This window comes from Lissotriton vulgaris, chromosome 4_1 (assembly GCF_964263255.1).
Source record: "Lissotriton vulgaris chromosome 4_1, aLisVul1.2, whole genome shotgun sequence".
Taxonomy (NCBI): Eukaryota; Metazoa; Chordata; class Amphibia; order Caudata; family Salamandridae; genus Lissotriton; species Lissotriton vulgaris.
This window is the reverse complement of record NC_141691.1, coordinates 1,672,104,292-1,672,122,655: the sequence shown is the minus strand read 5'-3', so window position 1 is coordinate 1,672,122,655 and position 18,364 is coordinate 1,672,104,292. Positions and strand designations below refer to the sequence as shown.

Sequence of the window (18,364 nt, the reverse complement as noted above, 5' to 3'; positions counted from 1 at the left end):
CTTTCAGGAGAAAGGATGCCCAAGCCCAAAGCACCAATTCTTTAGGGTAGAATATAGTGTGTTGTAGCTGTACTAAAAGTGCCTCCAGCTCATGGATCACAAGGAAGTGGCTGCAATAAGGAAGTCATTCACAAGTATTCGCAATCTTTTAGGAGTGCCTCTTTGCATGAATTCAAGTAGTATGCACAGTAAAAAGTTAAAAACCCACTGTGACATAACAAAGGGTTCAGGCAGAAACATATAAGACAGCCCTCCAAAAACCACATCAGAACTGGTGATTTGAAAAAAAAGGGTTGACCAGGTAAATGCACAAAGGCCGAAGGGGTTGAAAGGTAACCCTCAACAGTGCCTACAACAAGATCTTGCCTGGCCAAAGACAAAATAAAAACAACATAAGATAATTTAGCCTTAAGAGGTTCAAAGTGTTGGTCCTCACTAAAGGTCAACTACTTAGCTTTGCAGCCAGAGTAGATAGACTTCAAGGAAGGACGGAAAGCAGCCTGAATCACACCAAAAACTTTAATAATCAACTCAAAATTACTCTACTTGATCCACTCAATCTTCATGCTTGGAGGTGCAAATTGTGGAGGTTTGGATGCAGGACCTTGCCATGCCTAAGTGGAGGGCACAGACCCAGGTTCAACAAGTCGGAATACCAGATCTTTAGTGCCTACTAAAATATTACAAATAGGAAACTACAAGGAACAGAAAGCCGGACAATGGATGTTCTCAGAGATAAGCAACAGTCCTACCACAGGCATCCCACACCGAACAAAGATGCTCCATGCTACCTCTGGATGCAGTCGCTACTCATAATTGGCAAGATCATGCCAGCTGATCGTTAAGCTTGATTGTTCGGCCAAACGTTAAGAAAGACTGCCAGGTGACTAACCGTCTGGGAAAACCGATGAAACCAGTCAGCAGCATAGGAGAGCCTCTAGACAGAGAACACAAGGCCACACACTGCCTTATTTGTTTCAGTACAACAAGGCAGTCTTATCATCTGCCTGGACCTAGACAGACCTGCGTTTGGTTGAAGGCAAAAAAGTCTTAAAGGGGCCAGGAAATAGCAAACTATTGGGGAAAACTGGAATAAAGCGAGACAAGACTTCTCTAGAAAAGCAAATGTAGGTGTAATCACAACGGGCGAGAGAATAGTCACCTCGTTAGAGCTGAAAAGTTGATCTCAATTTGCTGCTCATGTGCAGCTGCTTATATAGTTGAAAAAGCGATGACCTAAACACAATTGTCTATAAAAGCCAATAACAGGTCAAAGAATACATGAGTTAATAATATACATTTACATAAACAACACATGACCTCTGTCCTTTAACTTCGTAACCCTTTCTAACAAAGCTTTAATGAAACATTAACCTTCTTTCCGAGAGCAATTTCCCAAGACTGCTTATCTGACTCTGTAGGCTTTAGACTAAAGACACCTTTGACTAATATTTACTGAACCAATTAACGAGAATGGACTCAGCTTGTGTGCTCCTATTATAAATTCTTCAAGGCTTGTAAACGAGTTTTTTTATTTAGATGAAAACCTGCTTTCTGGTGAACGTTAACCTACATTGCTTCTTTATGAAACTAAGACATATATTGCTCTATAACCATGTAACGCTCCGCATTGGTATCTACTAATGCCTACTTTAGCGTGATTTCCTCACATTTCATTTTCCCCTTCACAAAACGGAACAGCGGGTGTCCCTCTGCCATGGGTGCAACCTCAACCACATTATGGGCGAGAAGACTAAAACTCCATGGGCAAGATAGCACCATGATCCACAGACACCTAAGTAGATTGACTTAAGTGTCAACAGTAGATAGCTACAGGTTCAGCAGACCTGCGAATTACCAGTGCAGAAGATGCGTTCTCTTCCGTATGGGAACCCAAAAGACAGTTACTGTCATTTTCAGTTGAGCTGCCTAGGCCACTAGCATTATGCAAGTCCAACTAGAGAAGGAGTGGGGGGCCTGATACGCCTCCTCATAGTCAACCTGATCTTGGTTGGTGTATGCTGAAGGTCACTGCTGGAGTCAGAGCTGAAAATGACATCCAGGTCCTGTAATATCAACATTTTGACAAGAGAACCATGGAGAGCGCTCAAATAAGCACATGGTGGGCCTCTGTAATCTCACACAGGGACATAGTCTGGGAACATGATGAAGTGTGCTACATTGGGGACAGACCGGGTCAAACTGTGCAACGCAAAACCCCACTAGTGAAGCTTCTCCTGGAGCCCCAAATGGATTTGTGAGGCAAGATGACACACCAGAGTGAACCAGAATCACTTTTAAGAAAGACAGCATGGCCTCCATAGCGGCCTACATTGTCGCCAGTGCTGACAATTGCCTGGGATATCTTATGTACATCAACAACAGGACTTGAAGAGGGTCGGAGTTCGATAATGCAGGCAGTTTGGCCTGTGGTGCACCAACTGTGCGACCTTTCTCTGGAGCACCGGGGATACTCTTTTAGGACTTCTTGTGCTTCCGTTACGGCTAGTATCTCCAATTTGCCTTGAACGTACTGGATGATGGAGAACAAGATCAGGACTGGATATATGCGACCTATTAAGGATCAGACTACACATCACAATCTCAGTTTACTTTTTTTTTTTTTTTTTTTTGGTGTTCAAACTGCTTTATTGCATAAAATGTAGAGTACACTGCCACAGGTGCCTACAACCCTGGGGCCGGCGGAATCATATACAAAACGATAAGGAAGTAACAATCAGTAATACACAGCCTTGGAACCGGCATCCCGGAGGCCCGGTGGCGGTAAATCTTGGTTGGTAAAGAATGCCTGTTGGCAAGTACTCCACGGAGAAAGGAGAAATAAAGGAAAGAAAGGGAAACATAAAATTGAATCAGGAAGGAGAAGAATATAGAGGTAGGATTCACTGCAGTAGAACAGGTTTTTTTCATTTTTATCAATCCCCAACAGTAAACAATATAGTAAGGCTTAGTAAACATGTCATTATGAGGAATTCCAGGTCAACAGGCGTGTATATGAGCTATTGGCCGTTCAGTGCTATACTGTGATGCATCAGTTGTCATGGCGTCAGGCGGTCATTGAGAGGATGAGGGTCATGATCGATATCCTAAGGAGTAGATGATATGTAGTGATGAGGGCTTGCGGCATGGGCTGGGTGATGAAAAGAGAGAAACCCCGTAATGCGGACAGCTGGCGCGGTGGTGGACCCGGTACAGAAAAGTGGTCCTCTCGCGGTGGTGCTTAGTGTGAGGATATCCCCAGTATATTATCTTGCGGGGGCAGTGCGCCATGACAGGAGAAATGAGTCATGTATGTGTCAGTAATCTAGGCTCTCTAGCCTCCAGTGTTGTCAGTGTGGCTATGCAAAGGCTTGCCCTTGCTCCGAGGCATCACCGTCATCAACCTGAGCCAGCAAATAGGTGACTAACGGACTCCAGATGTCCTTTGGTCTGTTAGGGATCGGCAATAACTCAGCAAACGTAATATGTTGTTCTTGGCAGTAAGTCATATCTGACAACCAGTCCTTAAACTTCGGTGCCCTGCCTCGGCCCCAGCGGCATGCCACACGCCGCTTCGCCAAGAGTAGCGCGGTATCAACGAATTTCCTGGAAGATTTCGGAATGTGTGGTGTGTGGCCCAACAATGTGAGGAGTGGGTCTGCTGCAATTGTAACCTTGGTCATTGCTGTGAGAGCATCAGTCACCTGTTGCCAGTATGTATGTACAGTTGGACACTCCCAGGCCAAGTGTAAGAAGCCCGCATGTTCAGCACGGCAGCGCTCACATCTGTCGTCAACAGCTAGACGAAACCTAAGTTTTTTCACTGGCGTATAATACAGCTGTTGCAAGAACTTATAGTGTATCATCTTAAGTCTGCTGCTAGCCGATATTCGAGCCGTGAGGGAACAGCAGTAGTGCCACTGCTCATCAGTGAGCGCAGTGGACAGGTCGGTGCTCCAGTGTGCCCTTGCTCCCGCCTCGGGAGATTCGACAGCCGATCAAAGTTGGCGGTACATGCCAGAGACTAAATGAGTCCCGTCCTTCGAGCAGAGCAAGAAGTGCAATGGGCGAAGGATCTCAGGCTCATTTGGGTAGTCAGGCAGGATATCCTTCATCCCCTGACGAAGGCGTAGGTAGTAAAACACATCGAGCGGGGTGCGATCCCGGGTGACGAAGAATCTTTCCTTGGATTTAAATATCTTATCTACGAATAAATCACCCCATGTGGCGACGTGTAAGCGTTCGCAGAGCGACCGAAAGCCCTTTTCCTGCAATAAAGCAAGCGCAGGGTGATACGTCAGGGGCAATGTAGGAGAATATGGAAAGGTGCAGGAAAGTCTCCTAGCTATGCGGCGCCATGCATCCAGAGTGCAGGAGACAGAGGTATTCGGAGTGTGGATCGCCGACTCTGGACAATGGAGTAGGCCAGAGAGCGGCAATGGGTGTACGATCCAGTCCTCCACCGCTAGTTGTGGCATGAAGGGCGTGGGGACCAACCAATGATCTGCGTAATGCGCCTGTGCGCAGAGGTAATATGCCTCGAGATCAGGTACGTCGAAGCCTCCGGATTCGTAGGGCAGTGTGAGCGTAGACCATTTCAGCCGTGAGGCCTTACCCCCCCAGAACAAAATCGACAGAGTTCTGTCCGCAGGGTTTTGAAGAAGAAAGCGCCTGGATAATACGGGATATTGAGGAAGAGGTAGAGGAAACGGGGCAGCACTACCATTTTAATGAGGGAAGCTCTGCCAGCCATGGACAGCGGCAGGGCAATCCAACGATCAACCACTGCCGTAAGTGCTGTGATTGCCACCCCATAATTAGAGCGGATCGTCTCTTCTCTATCTCGTGAGATCTGGATGCCGAGGTATCGGAGGTCAGTCCTGCACCACTCTAGTGGGTAGTCCAGGGGGAAGTCAGTGACCGCATCAGTAAGGGGGAAGAACTGCGACTTGGACCAGTTAATGTGTATCCCCGACATCCTGCCGAAAACCACAAACTCTCTCAATAGGGGATTGAGGTGAAGTTCAGGGTACTTGACATAAAACTTAATGTCGTCAGCGTACAACGACACATCTATTTGACGCTGGAGACACTGGACAGCCCCCTCACGATGCAGCTGGCGAAGCCGGCAGGCCAGTGGCTCGACCGCGATCGCGAATAGGAGGGGGGATAGAGGACAACCCTGACGCGTGCCTCTAGTGATGGCAACAGAATGTGACAGGCGTCCATTGATGAGAACCCTCGCCGTCGGTTGTGTGTAGAGGAGCTGTATCCAGGAGATGAAGAGTCTGGGAAATCCCATATTCGCCAGGACTGAAAACAGGTAATCCATTCGACCGAGTCGAACGCCTTAGTGGCATCCAAAAAAACGGCAGCCACTGGTAGGTCGGGATGAACCGTGCGGAGGAGCGAGAACAGGGTACGCAGGTTATGAGAGGTGGAACGCCCTGAGACGAACCCAGATTGATCCGGTAATACAATCCTGGTCATGAGTAGGGAGAGCCTAGTGGCCAGGACTTTCGCTAATATCTTAACGTCACAATTCAGAAGGGATAGGGGGCGTTAGGAACTGCACGAGTCGGGATCCTTTCCGGGTTTAAGGAGTGAGGTAATGACTACCTCCCGCATAGAGATAGGCAGGACGCCATCCGCGAGCGACTCCTCATAGACTTCTCGGAGGACCGGGGCCATGATGTCTATGTAAGTTTTATAGAACTCAGCCGGAATGCCATCTAACCCAGGCGCTTTGCCATTCTTAAGCGACATGATGGCCTCGCGAATCTCGTCTAGCTCGAATGGAGCCGCCAGAAAGGCCCGGTCTCCATCACTAAGCCAGCAGAGCGCCACATCTCCCAGAAAATCTGCATACGACACATCTGCCGCAGCGTGGGTTGTGTAGAGTGTGGTAGTGTGAGGTAAAGGCAGCGAGCAGTGTATCAGAGTCCCTGATCTTGTGGCCATGGTCGTCAGTGAGCTCCAGGATGGTAGTGTGATCGCGTGAGGCGCGCGTTAGCATCGCAAGAGCCTTTCCCGGCCTATCCCCCTCGCAGTACCGTCTTGCTTGCCAGTGTTTACCTTTGAATTTTGCCTCCCTATTAGCCTCCTCTTCGTATTTGGGCAGTGTGTCCCGGAACTCTGCGTGTATAGCAGGGTCGTTCTCCTTTACCATTCGAAGCTCCAGTGCCCTCAGTTCCGTATGTAGCCTGCGTATAGTGGCTTGTATGTCCCGCAGGACGCCAAAACTTTTAGATATACAGTATCCTCTGATGGTGACCTTGAAGGCTTCCCAAATGTGCTCCACCGAGTCTACGGACCCCTTATTCCTAGGAAAGAAGTCAGCTATTTCCTCCCCCAGCTCAGTCCGAAATAGGTTATCTAAGAGTGCTGCTGGTTGTAACCTCCAGTGGGGCCTAGGGTTATCCCACCCGGGTATGCGTGTATGCATCAGGACAGGGCTGTGGTCGGAATACGTTCTCGGCAAGTGTAAGACTCTCAGTACCTCCGGTGTGATTCCTGTGGTAACAAGGAAATAGTCTAGGCGCGCCCACGTGCCCGTTTGCGGTGTGAAGTGAGTGCCCTCCCTCCCGGCCTGGTGTAAGTATCGCCATATATCCACCAACATCCCCTCAGCAATGATGCCCTCCAGTGCCTCCCTCGCCCTGGGTTTGTAATGACTCGCCCCATCTGCTCTGTCTAGAGTGGGTGCCAGCGCTAAATTGAAGTCTCCCCCCCCCCAAATTATATGGCGGGAGCCTATGTCCATAACCTTACCCCAAAGTGTGGTGAAGAATGTAGGCGTGTCTAAGTTAGGAGCATTTTACAAAGTACAGTGGTCCCTATATGAAAGTGATATACACTGAAAAAATGACCATATACTTGATAAGTAGTATGTCTTCTGTCCGTCCGGACAGGATTTATTTTTCAATAAGTGCAGGAACAAAAGTGTTTCTGGGAGAGATTGTCAAGCGGGCACAGCCGTGACCCTCAACATACAAGACAAAACAACAAAGAAACAGTGAAGGCATCATCATCAGGACAAGGGTTGACCTTATTGTTGTCTTGAACATGAACAATATTTAAAGCCTTTTCATTACATTTACTTCATATACATATTTACAGTAGGAGGAAAAAGGGAAGAAAAAACCAAGAAATAACGTAAATAATAGGCATGTATCAAGGATCCTTTTGTAATTTGTGAAGTGAGGTATTTGATCCGTGACATGTGAAGTAAAACATCGTGAAGTTGTCGGCGCAAATCCCTCAAAAGGGCTTGGTACTGTCCAAGAGAAACCCTTCTAGAGCCCAAGAAAAAGAATGAACAGGACAGACTCATATGTGTCACAACATTCTCACCAATAAGGTCAACCCTTGTCCTGATGATGATGCCTTCACTTTTATAGGCATCGAAACATCGTCGACTTTTAAACCACATATGCGAACTATTTATGTGAAAATTTCAATTGCAATGGAGTGTTTTTCCTACATTTTATGTCTGCCTTACTGAAGTACAAGTACGCAGACTAATTTCCTTGCCTTGTTTACACTGTTTCTTTGTTGTTTTGTCTTGTATGTTGAGGGTCACGGCTGTGCCCGCTTGACATTCTCTCCCAGAAACACTTTTATTCCTGCACTTATTGAAAAATAAATCCTATCCGGACGGACAGAAGACATACTACTTATCAAGTATATGGTCATTTTTTCCCTGCATATAGGAAGTTGGCGACAAGCATTTCGCCTAAACTAGGAAATGCGGTATAGCATGAAGTGGCCCGAAGTATCATCCGACATGTAAGCCCTACCCCCCCAGCAAGGAACCCCCCCCTCCCACTACAGCATCCCAATCATGCCTGCAGCCAACAATTCCCATCCCACTCCCCCCCCCCCCTCTGCCCACCCTCTGCCCCCCCCCCGCTCCCTGACTTCAACAAGTTAACAGCAAATAAGGGGTACACCCGATAGGGTAACAACATCAAGGGCGCACAGTCACTCTGCCCGCCCTTGCCTACGAAACTGTACCGCCCTCGATGGAGGCCAGGGCTGGGAAAGTGGACCTTGGGATACATTACCACAGGCGTGATGAGTCAATGCAGTTCCGCAGCGTGTGATCAGCATCCCCAGAGCTCGCATCGAGTGAAAACAATAACGTTGAGCAACAAAAAGTCCAGCCCAGTTTAGTATACACAATCAGTGTTCATTCTCTGCTGCAGATGGATCTGCATCCCCCTGGTCCGCCTCCGCATGTCGGTCACCTCCTCTAGCTCTGCGGAGCGTTTTTAAGTAGTCTTCAGCTTTTTGGGGGTTCGTGAAAAAGCGTTGCTTTCCCTGATGAGTAATTCACAGCTTTGCCGGGTAGAGTAGAGCATAGTCCAGTTGAGCTTTGCGTAGTTTCTTTTTCACAGGGATGAATTTGCGCCTTTCCTCCTGAACCATTGGGGTGAAATCCGGGTAGATGGAGAAAGTAATGCCATCGTATTGAAGGGTCCGTTGGGTCCGAGCAGCCTTCAGCGCAGCATCCCGGTCGCGGTAATTCAGCAGTTTTGCAATGATTGGTCTAGGTGGCAGGCCAGGTTTAGGGACCGGTGCCAGCGATCGATGCGCCCGCTCGATGATAAATTGTGGTGAAAAGGCGTCTTCACCTATAGCCCCTTTGAGGAGCTTCTCAACGTAGAGTTCCATTCTGCCCGTGTTCGTGGACTCCTGAACGCCTGTGACGCGGATGTTGTTGCGTCGACTACGGGCTTCCAAATCTTCGTTCTTCGCCGCTATGATCCTGAGCAGGTTGTCCATTCGGTCCAATTGCATGGTATGAGTGGAAGTAATGTCATCCGCATCAGAGATCCGCTGTTCCGTGGCTGTGATCCGTTCTTCGTGATGGTCCACCTTGTGAACCAGGGCATCGAGTCTGGCGGTCATGCCGTCCACTTTTTCCACTACAGTGGCGAAGCCCTGCCGCATTTCCTGGAACAGGTGGTGTAGATCAAGCTCCTTAGCAGGAGAGGAAACAGTGGGCGTGGCAGTAGCGCTTGAGCAAGGGTCAGCAGGGACCGTTTTCGTTTTCTTTTTAGCGCCATCAAAGCTGATTTTTGATTGGCAGTTTTCGGGGCGCACCATCCTGGCCTCCGAGCCTGGAGCTGCAGTCCACCAGCACCCCACCGGCTCAGCCCCCTCCGGTTCTGGTTAGGGAATATTGCGAGATTAAAGGCAGGAGTATTCCACCTCAGGAAGCCTTCCACTTGGGTGTCCAGCGTCGGTCAAGGAGGGCTGCGAGGTACACGGGTACTGATGTCAGCATGAGCTAGTGGGCACCGATCAACAGCCTCCGACAGCTGCAACGTGACATCTATGGTACAGAGGCGATGGCAAGTATGGGCAGTGCTGCCACGCCGAGTGGATTCTCTGTCCAGGCAGCTCCGCGTCGGTCCCGCTCACAGAGGAGTCAATGCGGCCCACAGGTTCGCGGCGGGATTACAGGCCGGCAGCAATACGGGCCCCACCGGAGCTAGGTCTCAGCTCAATGTACTCCGAACGTAGGCGCCGAGAAGCGGCGCGACCGCCCGGGCCCAGGGACCGCAGTACAGCTCAGGAGGCAGGCAGGTATACAGGCAGTCTCGAGGCCCGGCTCGACAGCACAGCAAGGACGTGGGGGCTCACTTCCACTCTTGGACACAGGCCTCCAGCAGACAATTCCGGCGACGGTGATTAGCTGTGGGACATAACCACAATAGCCGCATGCAGCGCTCTGGTAGTGGCCTCCCGCTGTTGTCAGTGTCCCGCCGTCTTCCCTCAGCCGTGCAGACCTACGGCACCAACGGGGGTGAATTCTCTTAGCGCGGGCAAAAGTAAAAATAAGATCTCCCAACCTGCACTCGTGATAGGGAACTGGAAGTCGATGATTAAGTTCTCCGTACACGCTGGTCCGAGGAGCACAGGCAGGCGCCGCACAGATGCCGGGTGCACAGGCTCGTGGCGGGCCTACCACCACATGGCAAGCCCCGACCTTGCGTGGCCTCTTGCAGCCGTTTCTCTCGTCTCGCGGGCTCCAGGGTCACCTCCGGTCAGACTTCACGCGGCCAGAGCTCCGGTTCCGACGTCGCCAGCAGACCAGGATTTCGGTCGAGCGTAGGGGACGACATTCCGCACCGGATGGTAGGCGAAGCAGCGATGTTTGTAGCCTGCGGTGAAGGATAACTACAGGATAGTTGGCCAAGGTGCGGGAGCTGCTACGTTAGGCAGCCATTCCGCGTTGACTCCCCTATCATCTTGGTACTCTATGTTAGTACTGTAACCAAATGCAAACATGCAACTCCATATGAGACTTTGTGAAAAAGATCAATATTTCCAGGGACTGAGGACAGATTTGTTCAGTTTGACACAGAACCCAGGACCCACTTTGATAAACAAAAATCTAAATACAGACATTGATCAAATCAATAGCTAATGATGCAAACAAACTCAATTCAACAGATACTTTGAGCTAACAATCAATGTATTTATTTACAGAGAATAATTCTTTCAACAGAGCCTCAAATAGCAGTGTGTTTACTTTGATGAAACAGGTTCTAATACACCAGCAATAAAACAATACTAAAATTACTGTATAAAAGCCTTACCCGGTAAGTAGATTCCTCAGCAATTTTTGATGTGTCTGTTTTCCCTGGTGTATTCTTAGGTGCACAAGTCAAATCTCTGGACAATGTTGTTTCTTCTTCTGTGTTTATATTTCCCGAAGATGTACTGCTATAAGGCTGTCTTTTAATCTGAGTACTTTGTCTCACTCGTTTAGTCAAATTCTGCTTCTGCCCACTGTCAAATAGATAAAGTTCAATAACCAAAAGAAAGACCTGAAAAATGTGATTTAAATTGTTCCACTACAACATTCAAGAGGCAATAAATGTTATTTAAAGAATAATGAAGAGTTATGCTTTCAAGACACACAAATCTAGCATGTAAAAATACATACGTCTGTGCATACAACAAGAAAACAACGAAACACTAAAAATACTTATGTTTGGAACTTAAAAAGCAAAATATATAGGAAAAGACGTAATCATTTCCATAAACAAATGAATGCCTGAGCGAAATTCATCAATTTGAATAGCAACGAATGAGCAAATAGCCGTGATAAACAATCTAGCCTACATGTGCATTCAGAAAACTCCAGCTCTTAACCCCTTGCGTGCTCGTGACGGAACCGTTCCATCACGAGCCTCGGGTGGGCTGTGCTGTTGATGGAACGGTTCCGTCACGGCCTGCTCGCCGCACCTGCGCGGCGCAAATTCCGCGCCTGCGCTGAGGGTTCTAATGGGCGGGCGGGGCCGTGACGGAACTGTTCTGTCACAAGCACAGCCTACCAGAGGCTCGTGACGGAGCGGTTCCGTCACGAGCACGGGAGCGCCGCGCGGCGCCCCCTCCACCTTAGCACTGCGGCGGAATAGCCGCCGCAGCTAAGGGGTTAAAGGGCAATTTGTAGACAGCCCAGTTGACATATTTTAATGACCCAGAAAATTCAAAGAATGCATTATTTCCTATGAATGTAGAAAATGAAGGTCTAAAGAGCTACTAAAGAATTTACACTGGTCACTTTGGAGTGCAGGAAACTAGTGAAAATATAAAAATGAGAGCTGCATTGTGTGTTTTGTTGGTGTACAGACATGAATATTGTTTCATTAGAGGGAAATAGTGTGTGAACAGAGCACAACGGATAACAGTCACATGGTATTTGATTTTCTCTCAAGAAGAAACTTTACAACTACATGTTGTTTCATTCACTATCTCCGGAACTTAATTCTAACTAAAACCGTACCCTAAACCACTGGAGTCGGCAAAGCCCAATCAGGGGTACACAAAAGCTTAGAAAATTCAATACTAACTTTAATAAAGTGCATTTAAATAAGCATGTTCTGTAACTGTGAAGGAATTTCACATTGGAGATTAAAAATTAAGTTAGTATCAGCTTGATTCGCCGGAGCAGTGAAAGTGCATCGACCAGAATACAGTATGGACGGTGAGGGGCCTAAATTGAATTTAGAAAAGCTCCAACCTTTCTATTAAAATGTTGGTTTTTAATTTATATTTGTTTGTAAATTAAATAAAACATTTAATCATTTGTGTATTTATTTGATGAACACTTGTTTCTGTATTTTCGGTGTATTGTTTTGCGGTTCAAATAACTGAAAATGCTTAAGCCTGGGATTCTAGCTCCAAGTGATGACACAGTTGCGGCTCCATGGATTACAATAATGATTCAGTGGCGGTGTCAAGATTCCAGCAATGAAAAGTATGGGTCCACAAAAGGCAAACAGTTAAGAACCACTCCAATAGACATACTTTAGCAACGACCCTTGGAATAAACCCTACCACTTTGCAACTTCTTTAACCCCTTTACTTAAATATGTTTGATTTTTTCCTTAAAATAAATGCTTTACAAAAATAAAGTTTTTGGTTGTAGAAAACTACAAATGTATTTATTTTTTTAATTGCATTGCTCGGTAGAGGTTTTTCTTTGTCCATGTTGATCCTACAGGCGGTCGCCATTAGGTAGTTATGGTTAGGACCTAGTTTCCATAGGAAATCCGCAACATTCTATTTGGAATAACTTTGGCGCCGGTTGACGAATCTTCGCGAAATTCTCCAAGAAGATGGGGCGCTCCGCTCCTTCCCTGAAAGTTTCAGAATGATTCGTGAAGCGGGGGCCGAGAAAAAAGGGGGGGGCCCCAAAAAGTGTTGTCCCCATGCAATTTTCCATAGGGACCTTTAAGCCAGTCTACAGCCCGAACTGCTGAACGGAATTACACCAAATGTGGCAAAAGGGTAGAGTTTGGCTCGCAGATTACGCTTTTTGTTAAACGGTGTAAATCCGTGCAGTCGTTCCTGAGAAAATCAAAATTAAATCATAGATATATCTATGGATGAAGTACTGTATGCGTATCCTCCCGAGCACGAGCTTTATGCTAATTGGCTGTCAACACTCCAAACCAGGAAGTGTTGGCAGCCATCTTGTGCCTCGGTATAAGCGAGGCACAAGAAAACAGAAAAAGAAACACAAAAAACAAGAAAAGGGGGCAGGGTAGAAACACCACCCTGACCCCCTAGACCTTCTTAGGGGGTCCCACAAGGACCCCAAGGACCTCCCCCCAAAAGGTTTTTTTAAATTGCGGGATGCGCGTTGGGAATGCGTATTCTGCCGATCCCCCAAAAAAACGAAGCGTGGTCTCAAGTGCTTTAATGTTAATTAGCCCCCGGGGGTCCAAATCCAAATAAAGTGTGGGGGGGGCAAACCCCCCCCCCCGCGCTGCCCCGGGGACCCCCGCCTCCCTGGGGCAAAGTATGTATTTATTATAGCAGGGGGCAGCCCCCCCCCTCCCGCAGCCCCAGGGACCGCCACCGCCCGGGGCTTAAATGTATAATGATGGGGGGCATCTAAGGCCCCGTGAGTCCCGGGGACCACCACCCCCCGGGGCTTTAACATGATGTATGCAGGGGGGCTCATGCCCCCCCCGCCACCTCCCCGGGGCACTACATATTTATATTGGGGGGACCACCACCCCCGGGGCTTTTAAATGTTTGGAGGGTGCCCGCGCCCCCCTCCAGGAGCCTTGTGGTGGCTCTGGGGACCGCTACCCCCCAGGGCCAGCTCCTGCAGTGTCCCGGGATGCCCACCCCCCGGACACTGTAGTTTGCTATAGTTTTTGGAAGAGAGAGCAGGAAACCTGCTCTCTCTTTAAAAAACCAAAGCCGATTGCTTTTCTACATGGGGAGCAGCATGTTAGCTGCTCCCCATGTAGAAAAGCAATGGGGGCTCCCGCAGGAGGCCGGGAGCCGGCAAGGACCGTGGGGGGCTTGGGGATCCCCCCACGGTCCCAAACGGAGATGGCCAGGCCCCGGCGGGGTGGGATTCCCGGGGCCAGAAGTGACCCGAGAGGGGGGCCACATGCAAATAAACTATCAAACATCCATTTACTTGCATATACAACTATACACACACCACTACACTTACTTCTACAGAAACGTACACATACTTAATCCCTTAAACAATCGGTTATAGAAACACATACTTATTTATACAGGAACATCTCCAATCTCTTACTTTCACATATATTCACTTATATATACCAATACTTACATATACTAGTTTAAAACATATGTAGTTACTCATAAAGATACTATTGAGACAGTCATTAATTCACTAACACAGCCATAAACACACTCATCCACCCATACAGTCCTGCACACATGCTGTCTTCAACATACATACAAACAGTGAGTCACTCATCCATGCATCTATTAAGTAATACCCCCACCAAACCATACAGACACTCATACTGATACTCAAAAAACCAACAAGTAACCCATATAGACACTCATGTAGCTACTCACCAACCCATGCAGCCACTTATAGACAAAGTGAGACACTGATACAGATATTTACATATTTAAACATTACTCGCTAATACATGTATTCACTAAGATACACTTAAGTCAGTTATGCAATCATTTTTATTAAAAACATCCATTTAGACACTTATTTACCCATTTATTCTTCCATCGACCTTTAGAAAAAACATATATAAAAAGTATTTATTTTTCAGAAAGACACACATTCACTGGATGATGCCATCAATGATGTCATCAGTGATGTCATTTGAGATGTCATCAGTGATGTCATGCGTGATGTCACTGACCATGTCATGAGTGATGTATATGTGACGTCATCAGCAGTGCATTGCGGTGCGCGAGTTATAGTTGGCTGAACTAACTATATCTGGGGAATTTCAATGGTTTTGTAGGAGTGAAATGTCCAGCTAACTAGAACATGTGTGAAACCTATGGTTTTTTCAGTGAATATATATGAAACTTGGCAAAATGTATTCCACAAAGGATCTGAACCCAGATCAATTTATAGTCGTGGATACGCCTAATCGGAGTCGGAGGTGGAGAGTACTGCATCGCTCCTCCTGACTGCCATCACCTGAAGACAGTGTGTGGCTGACCTGTCCCAGAATGAATGGATACACAAATCGGCAGATATAGGCTCAGGGCTACACCCATGTAATAGAAAAACCGTCTGCATTAGTAGTATAACAGAAGGACTGAAACGCCAGTTCAACGTTCAAGGACTGCTCACCAGTAAATGTGAAACCCCACAGGGGATTCGTAAATCTTCTGAGTTTCAGGGAAGTTGTAATTGACAACTAACTTTATAGTTAGGTGCGAGAACATCACTTGAAGAATTCTCCAAAGATCTGATGGCAGTTCTCTGGGTCTTCCTTGGAAAGGATTTTGCCTTGCCTGCTAATAGAGGTATAACTGGTAAGGGAGCCGCCCAGAGAAGAGGACTAACCCTAGCAACTGAATCAAGAACGGCCACAAGCGAAAATCAAGGAGGATGTGGTGAGCTTCTACCACTTGGTGCATGCCTTCAGTCGCTCCCACTTGGATTTGAGATTTTCCCAGCTTTCTTACCTGAACTATGAAAGTTCATTGGAACTACCGGGATGGACTATAGTTGGCCCCGATCCAAGGGACCCACTCATGTTTTGTCCACATCTGGTGTACTCTTGAGTGGTGTTGCACTCAAGTAAGCTACCTGGCGAATCCATGGATGCTATTGTAGACTGAACTAGTAAGAGCACTCAGAGACCTTTCACTATCATAAATGTACACCTATAGGAATCCTACAGCATGGACGCTTAGGACATTGGTAGTTCCATTAAGAAATTCTGATTCAACTTTTTCCAAGGATCTGCGGATGAGCCATTCTGATTTTGTGGTATTGGCAGGCTGTGTTGGGCCTGAGACACAGACTTCAAGAACCACAATCGATTGCCTACTTGACCGCAACCATTCTCTCCTAGTAAGAACAGACGCAGCAGTGTGACCGCACTTAGCAGCTTCATCTTCCAAACTGAAGCTATGCTGCATTGCAGCCAGGTAAATCTGCTCTGTGAGCAAGGGATGTGGAACCACTGAACTTGGACTAGACTACTTCAAGGTCCAATGCAATCATGAAAACATGTAGAGAGTGACCTCCGGGTCACTGGCCACAATGAAAGTAATTCACTAAACATTAGGGAACCAACGTCTGTTTAGATTTCAGATAACATAATTTCTGAGGTCCTTAGAAATACCGTAGCTAGGATACTCATGTATTCTGCAGGATCTACTTATGTAGCATTGCACAGTAGCAGAATAACGTACTTTTTCTAAAAGTTGAAGTACAAGCTGGCCAGTCTGTTATTGAGCGATATTATGAGACTTGTTGAGATCAGAGAGTCTACCCCAACACCAGCTCCCAGAGTAAGTCTTTAAATGCCTGCCTCAAGTGCTAAAGGGCTATTCATGGTGCTCATTTATAAGTGTCCGTAGTAGGATGACCACAAGCAGATTTACAGTAAACTGACTTATCACCTTAATTGAGGCTCAGCAACCCCTTCATACACGGAACCCCACCAATCTGTGGGTAGTTCTCCCCACCTTTTAGCTGGAGGTGACACGTGTTCAACTTGGCATCCTCGGTGTGGTTTCCTCTGACTTTTTGCCTCTACCTCTTGTATTTTGACCGTATGCTGGATTTTGTTTTTGCTGGCTTAGATGCTTTGTTAATGTTAATGTTAATGCCATTTATAAAGTGCTCTGTTACCCATGGGTGTCCTGTCGCTGAAAGATCCGATGTCCTGCAGAGGCCTAGGCAAAGATGAGATAGCAGTTTAGCTGTACTGGAAATGCCATGTCTTTAGGGATTTCCTGAACTCAAGATGATTAGCTATAGCTCTAAGCTGAAATGGTAGGGCAATTCCATGCCTTGGTGGCTCCGACCACAAAACGTCTACCGCCCCAGTTGGATTTTCTTACCAAGGTCACCGATACCTGTTTCGCTTCAGACGAGCCAAGGATTCTCCTCGGAACATACCACTGGAGGTTCCGTCTGAGATAAAGGGGTCCATATCCATGGAGGGATTTATGGACCACACCCAGTACCTTAAAGCTAACGCGTTTCTTAACGGGCACCCAGTGGAGCTTTTTTTTATCTCCGCTGATATCGAAGCATATTTAGGTGTTTTCATAAGCAGTCTGGCTGCCGTGTTCTGCAATAGCTGAAGCCTTTTCAAGAGCCCTTCCTGGATGTTTAAGTATAGACTGTTGCAATAGTCCAGTTTGGACATGACAGTTTTCTGGCTATCTGTAGGGAGAAGAGGCAGATTTTGTTTGCAGGATCTTAAAGTAAAGGATGTTGATGAGACCACAGCATTGACTTGGTCCTTTAGACTAAGTTTATTATCAATGTAAACTCCCAAGTTCTTTACTTTCCTGACGTGTTGAGGGAAGGGGCACATTTTATCAGGCCACCAGCCCGGTGCCCAAAAATTTGGATTATTGCCAAACAAAACCACCTCAGTCTTACCAGAATTAAGATTGAGGCAGTTTTGGGACATCCAGCATCCTACAGCTGTTAAGCAGTCCTGAAAGCGAGTGGCCGGATCTTGTAACCTGTCAGGTAGCAGTGACACTACAATTTGGGTGTCATCTGCGTAAGAAGTTAAATCGAAATCAAAGGATTCGATCAGGGGAGCGAGTTGGGAGACATATACATTGAAGATCGTTGAACAAATTGAGGATCCCTGTGGTACTCCACAAGGTAACGTGAATGGTTTTGCTGTGAACTCCCCCAGGGACACCTTCTGAACCTTTCAGAAAGAAATGATTTGAGCAACTTCCAAGCTGTACCCTTTACACCGATCTCTCGCAGCCTGTCCATCAGTATACTATGATGGACAGTATCAAAGGCTGCGAAGAGGTCCAGCATGATCATAGCTACATTTCCTCTCTGATCCAATATGGTTTTGATCTCCTCAGTGGATTTGAGGAGAGCGGATTCCGTACTATGTTTGAGCCAATCTCTGGGAGTCTTCCAGAAATGCACTAACTTGTAAGTTCATGGTTTTTTCAATTATTTTAGCTGGCTAAATAAGTCTGGAGATCGGTCTGAAGTTGTTAGAGTCCTTGGGATCAAGATTAGATTTCTTCAAGAGGGGTATTATAGATGCTCTTTTCCATGTATCAGGTAAATAACCTTCCTCAAACATCGCATTACAGATAGATGTTAGAATGAATGCAACTGGTTCGGTCACTAATTTAAGTGTGGCCAGAGGGCACGGGTCGGATGGTGAGCCCGATTTCTCCGACATGATCATTTTTTAAATATTCGTGACCGAAACTGGGATAAATTTATCAAAATGGGCATGAGAGTGAGGTGTTGACTAAGAGTCTGTTTCAGCCTCAGGAATGTTCTTAGTCATGGGGCCTGATAGTGCGGAAAAGATAGTTTCTACTTTATTGAAAAAGAATTCAGCTATTGTGTCACACA

General features: G+C 47.0%; 1 protein-coding gene across 1 annotated transcript in view; it reads right to left on the bottom strand.

The window, feature by feature from the left end:
* LRRCC1 (leucine rich repeat and coiled-coil centrosomal protein 1) overlaps positions 1–18,364 on the bottom strand; it is a 407,257-nt gene that overhangs the window by 288,480 nt on the left and 100,413 nt on the right. Inside the window, exon 8 of the mRNA XM_086965946.1 lies at positions 10,611–10,803. Within this exon, the coding sequence (XP_086822072.1) occupies positions 10,611–10,803 (193 nt within the window). The remainder of the gene's footprint in view (positions 1–10,610; positions 10,804–18,364) is intronic.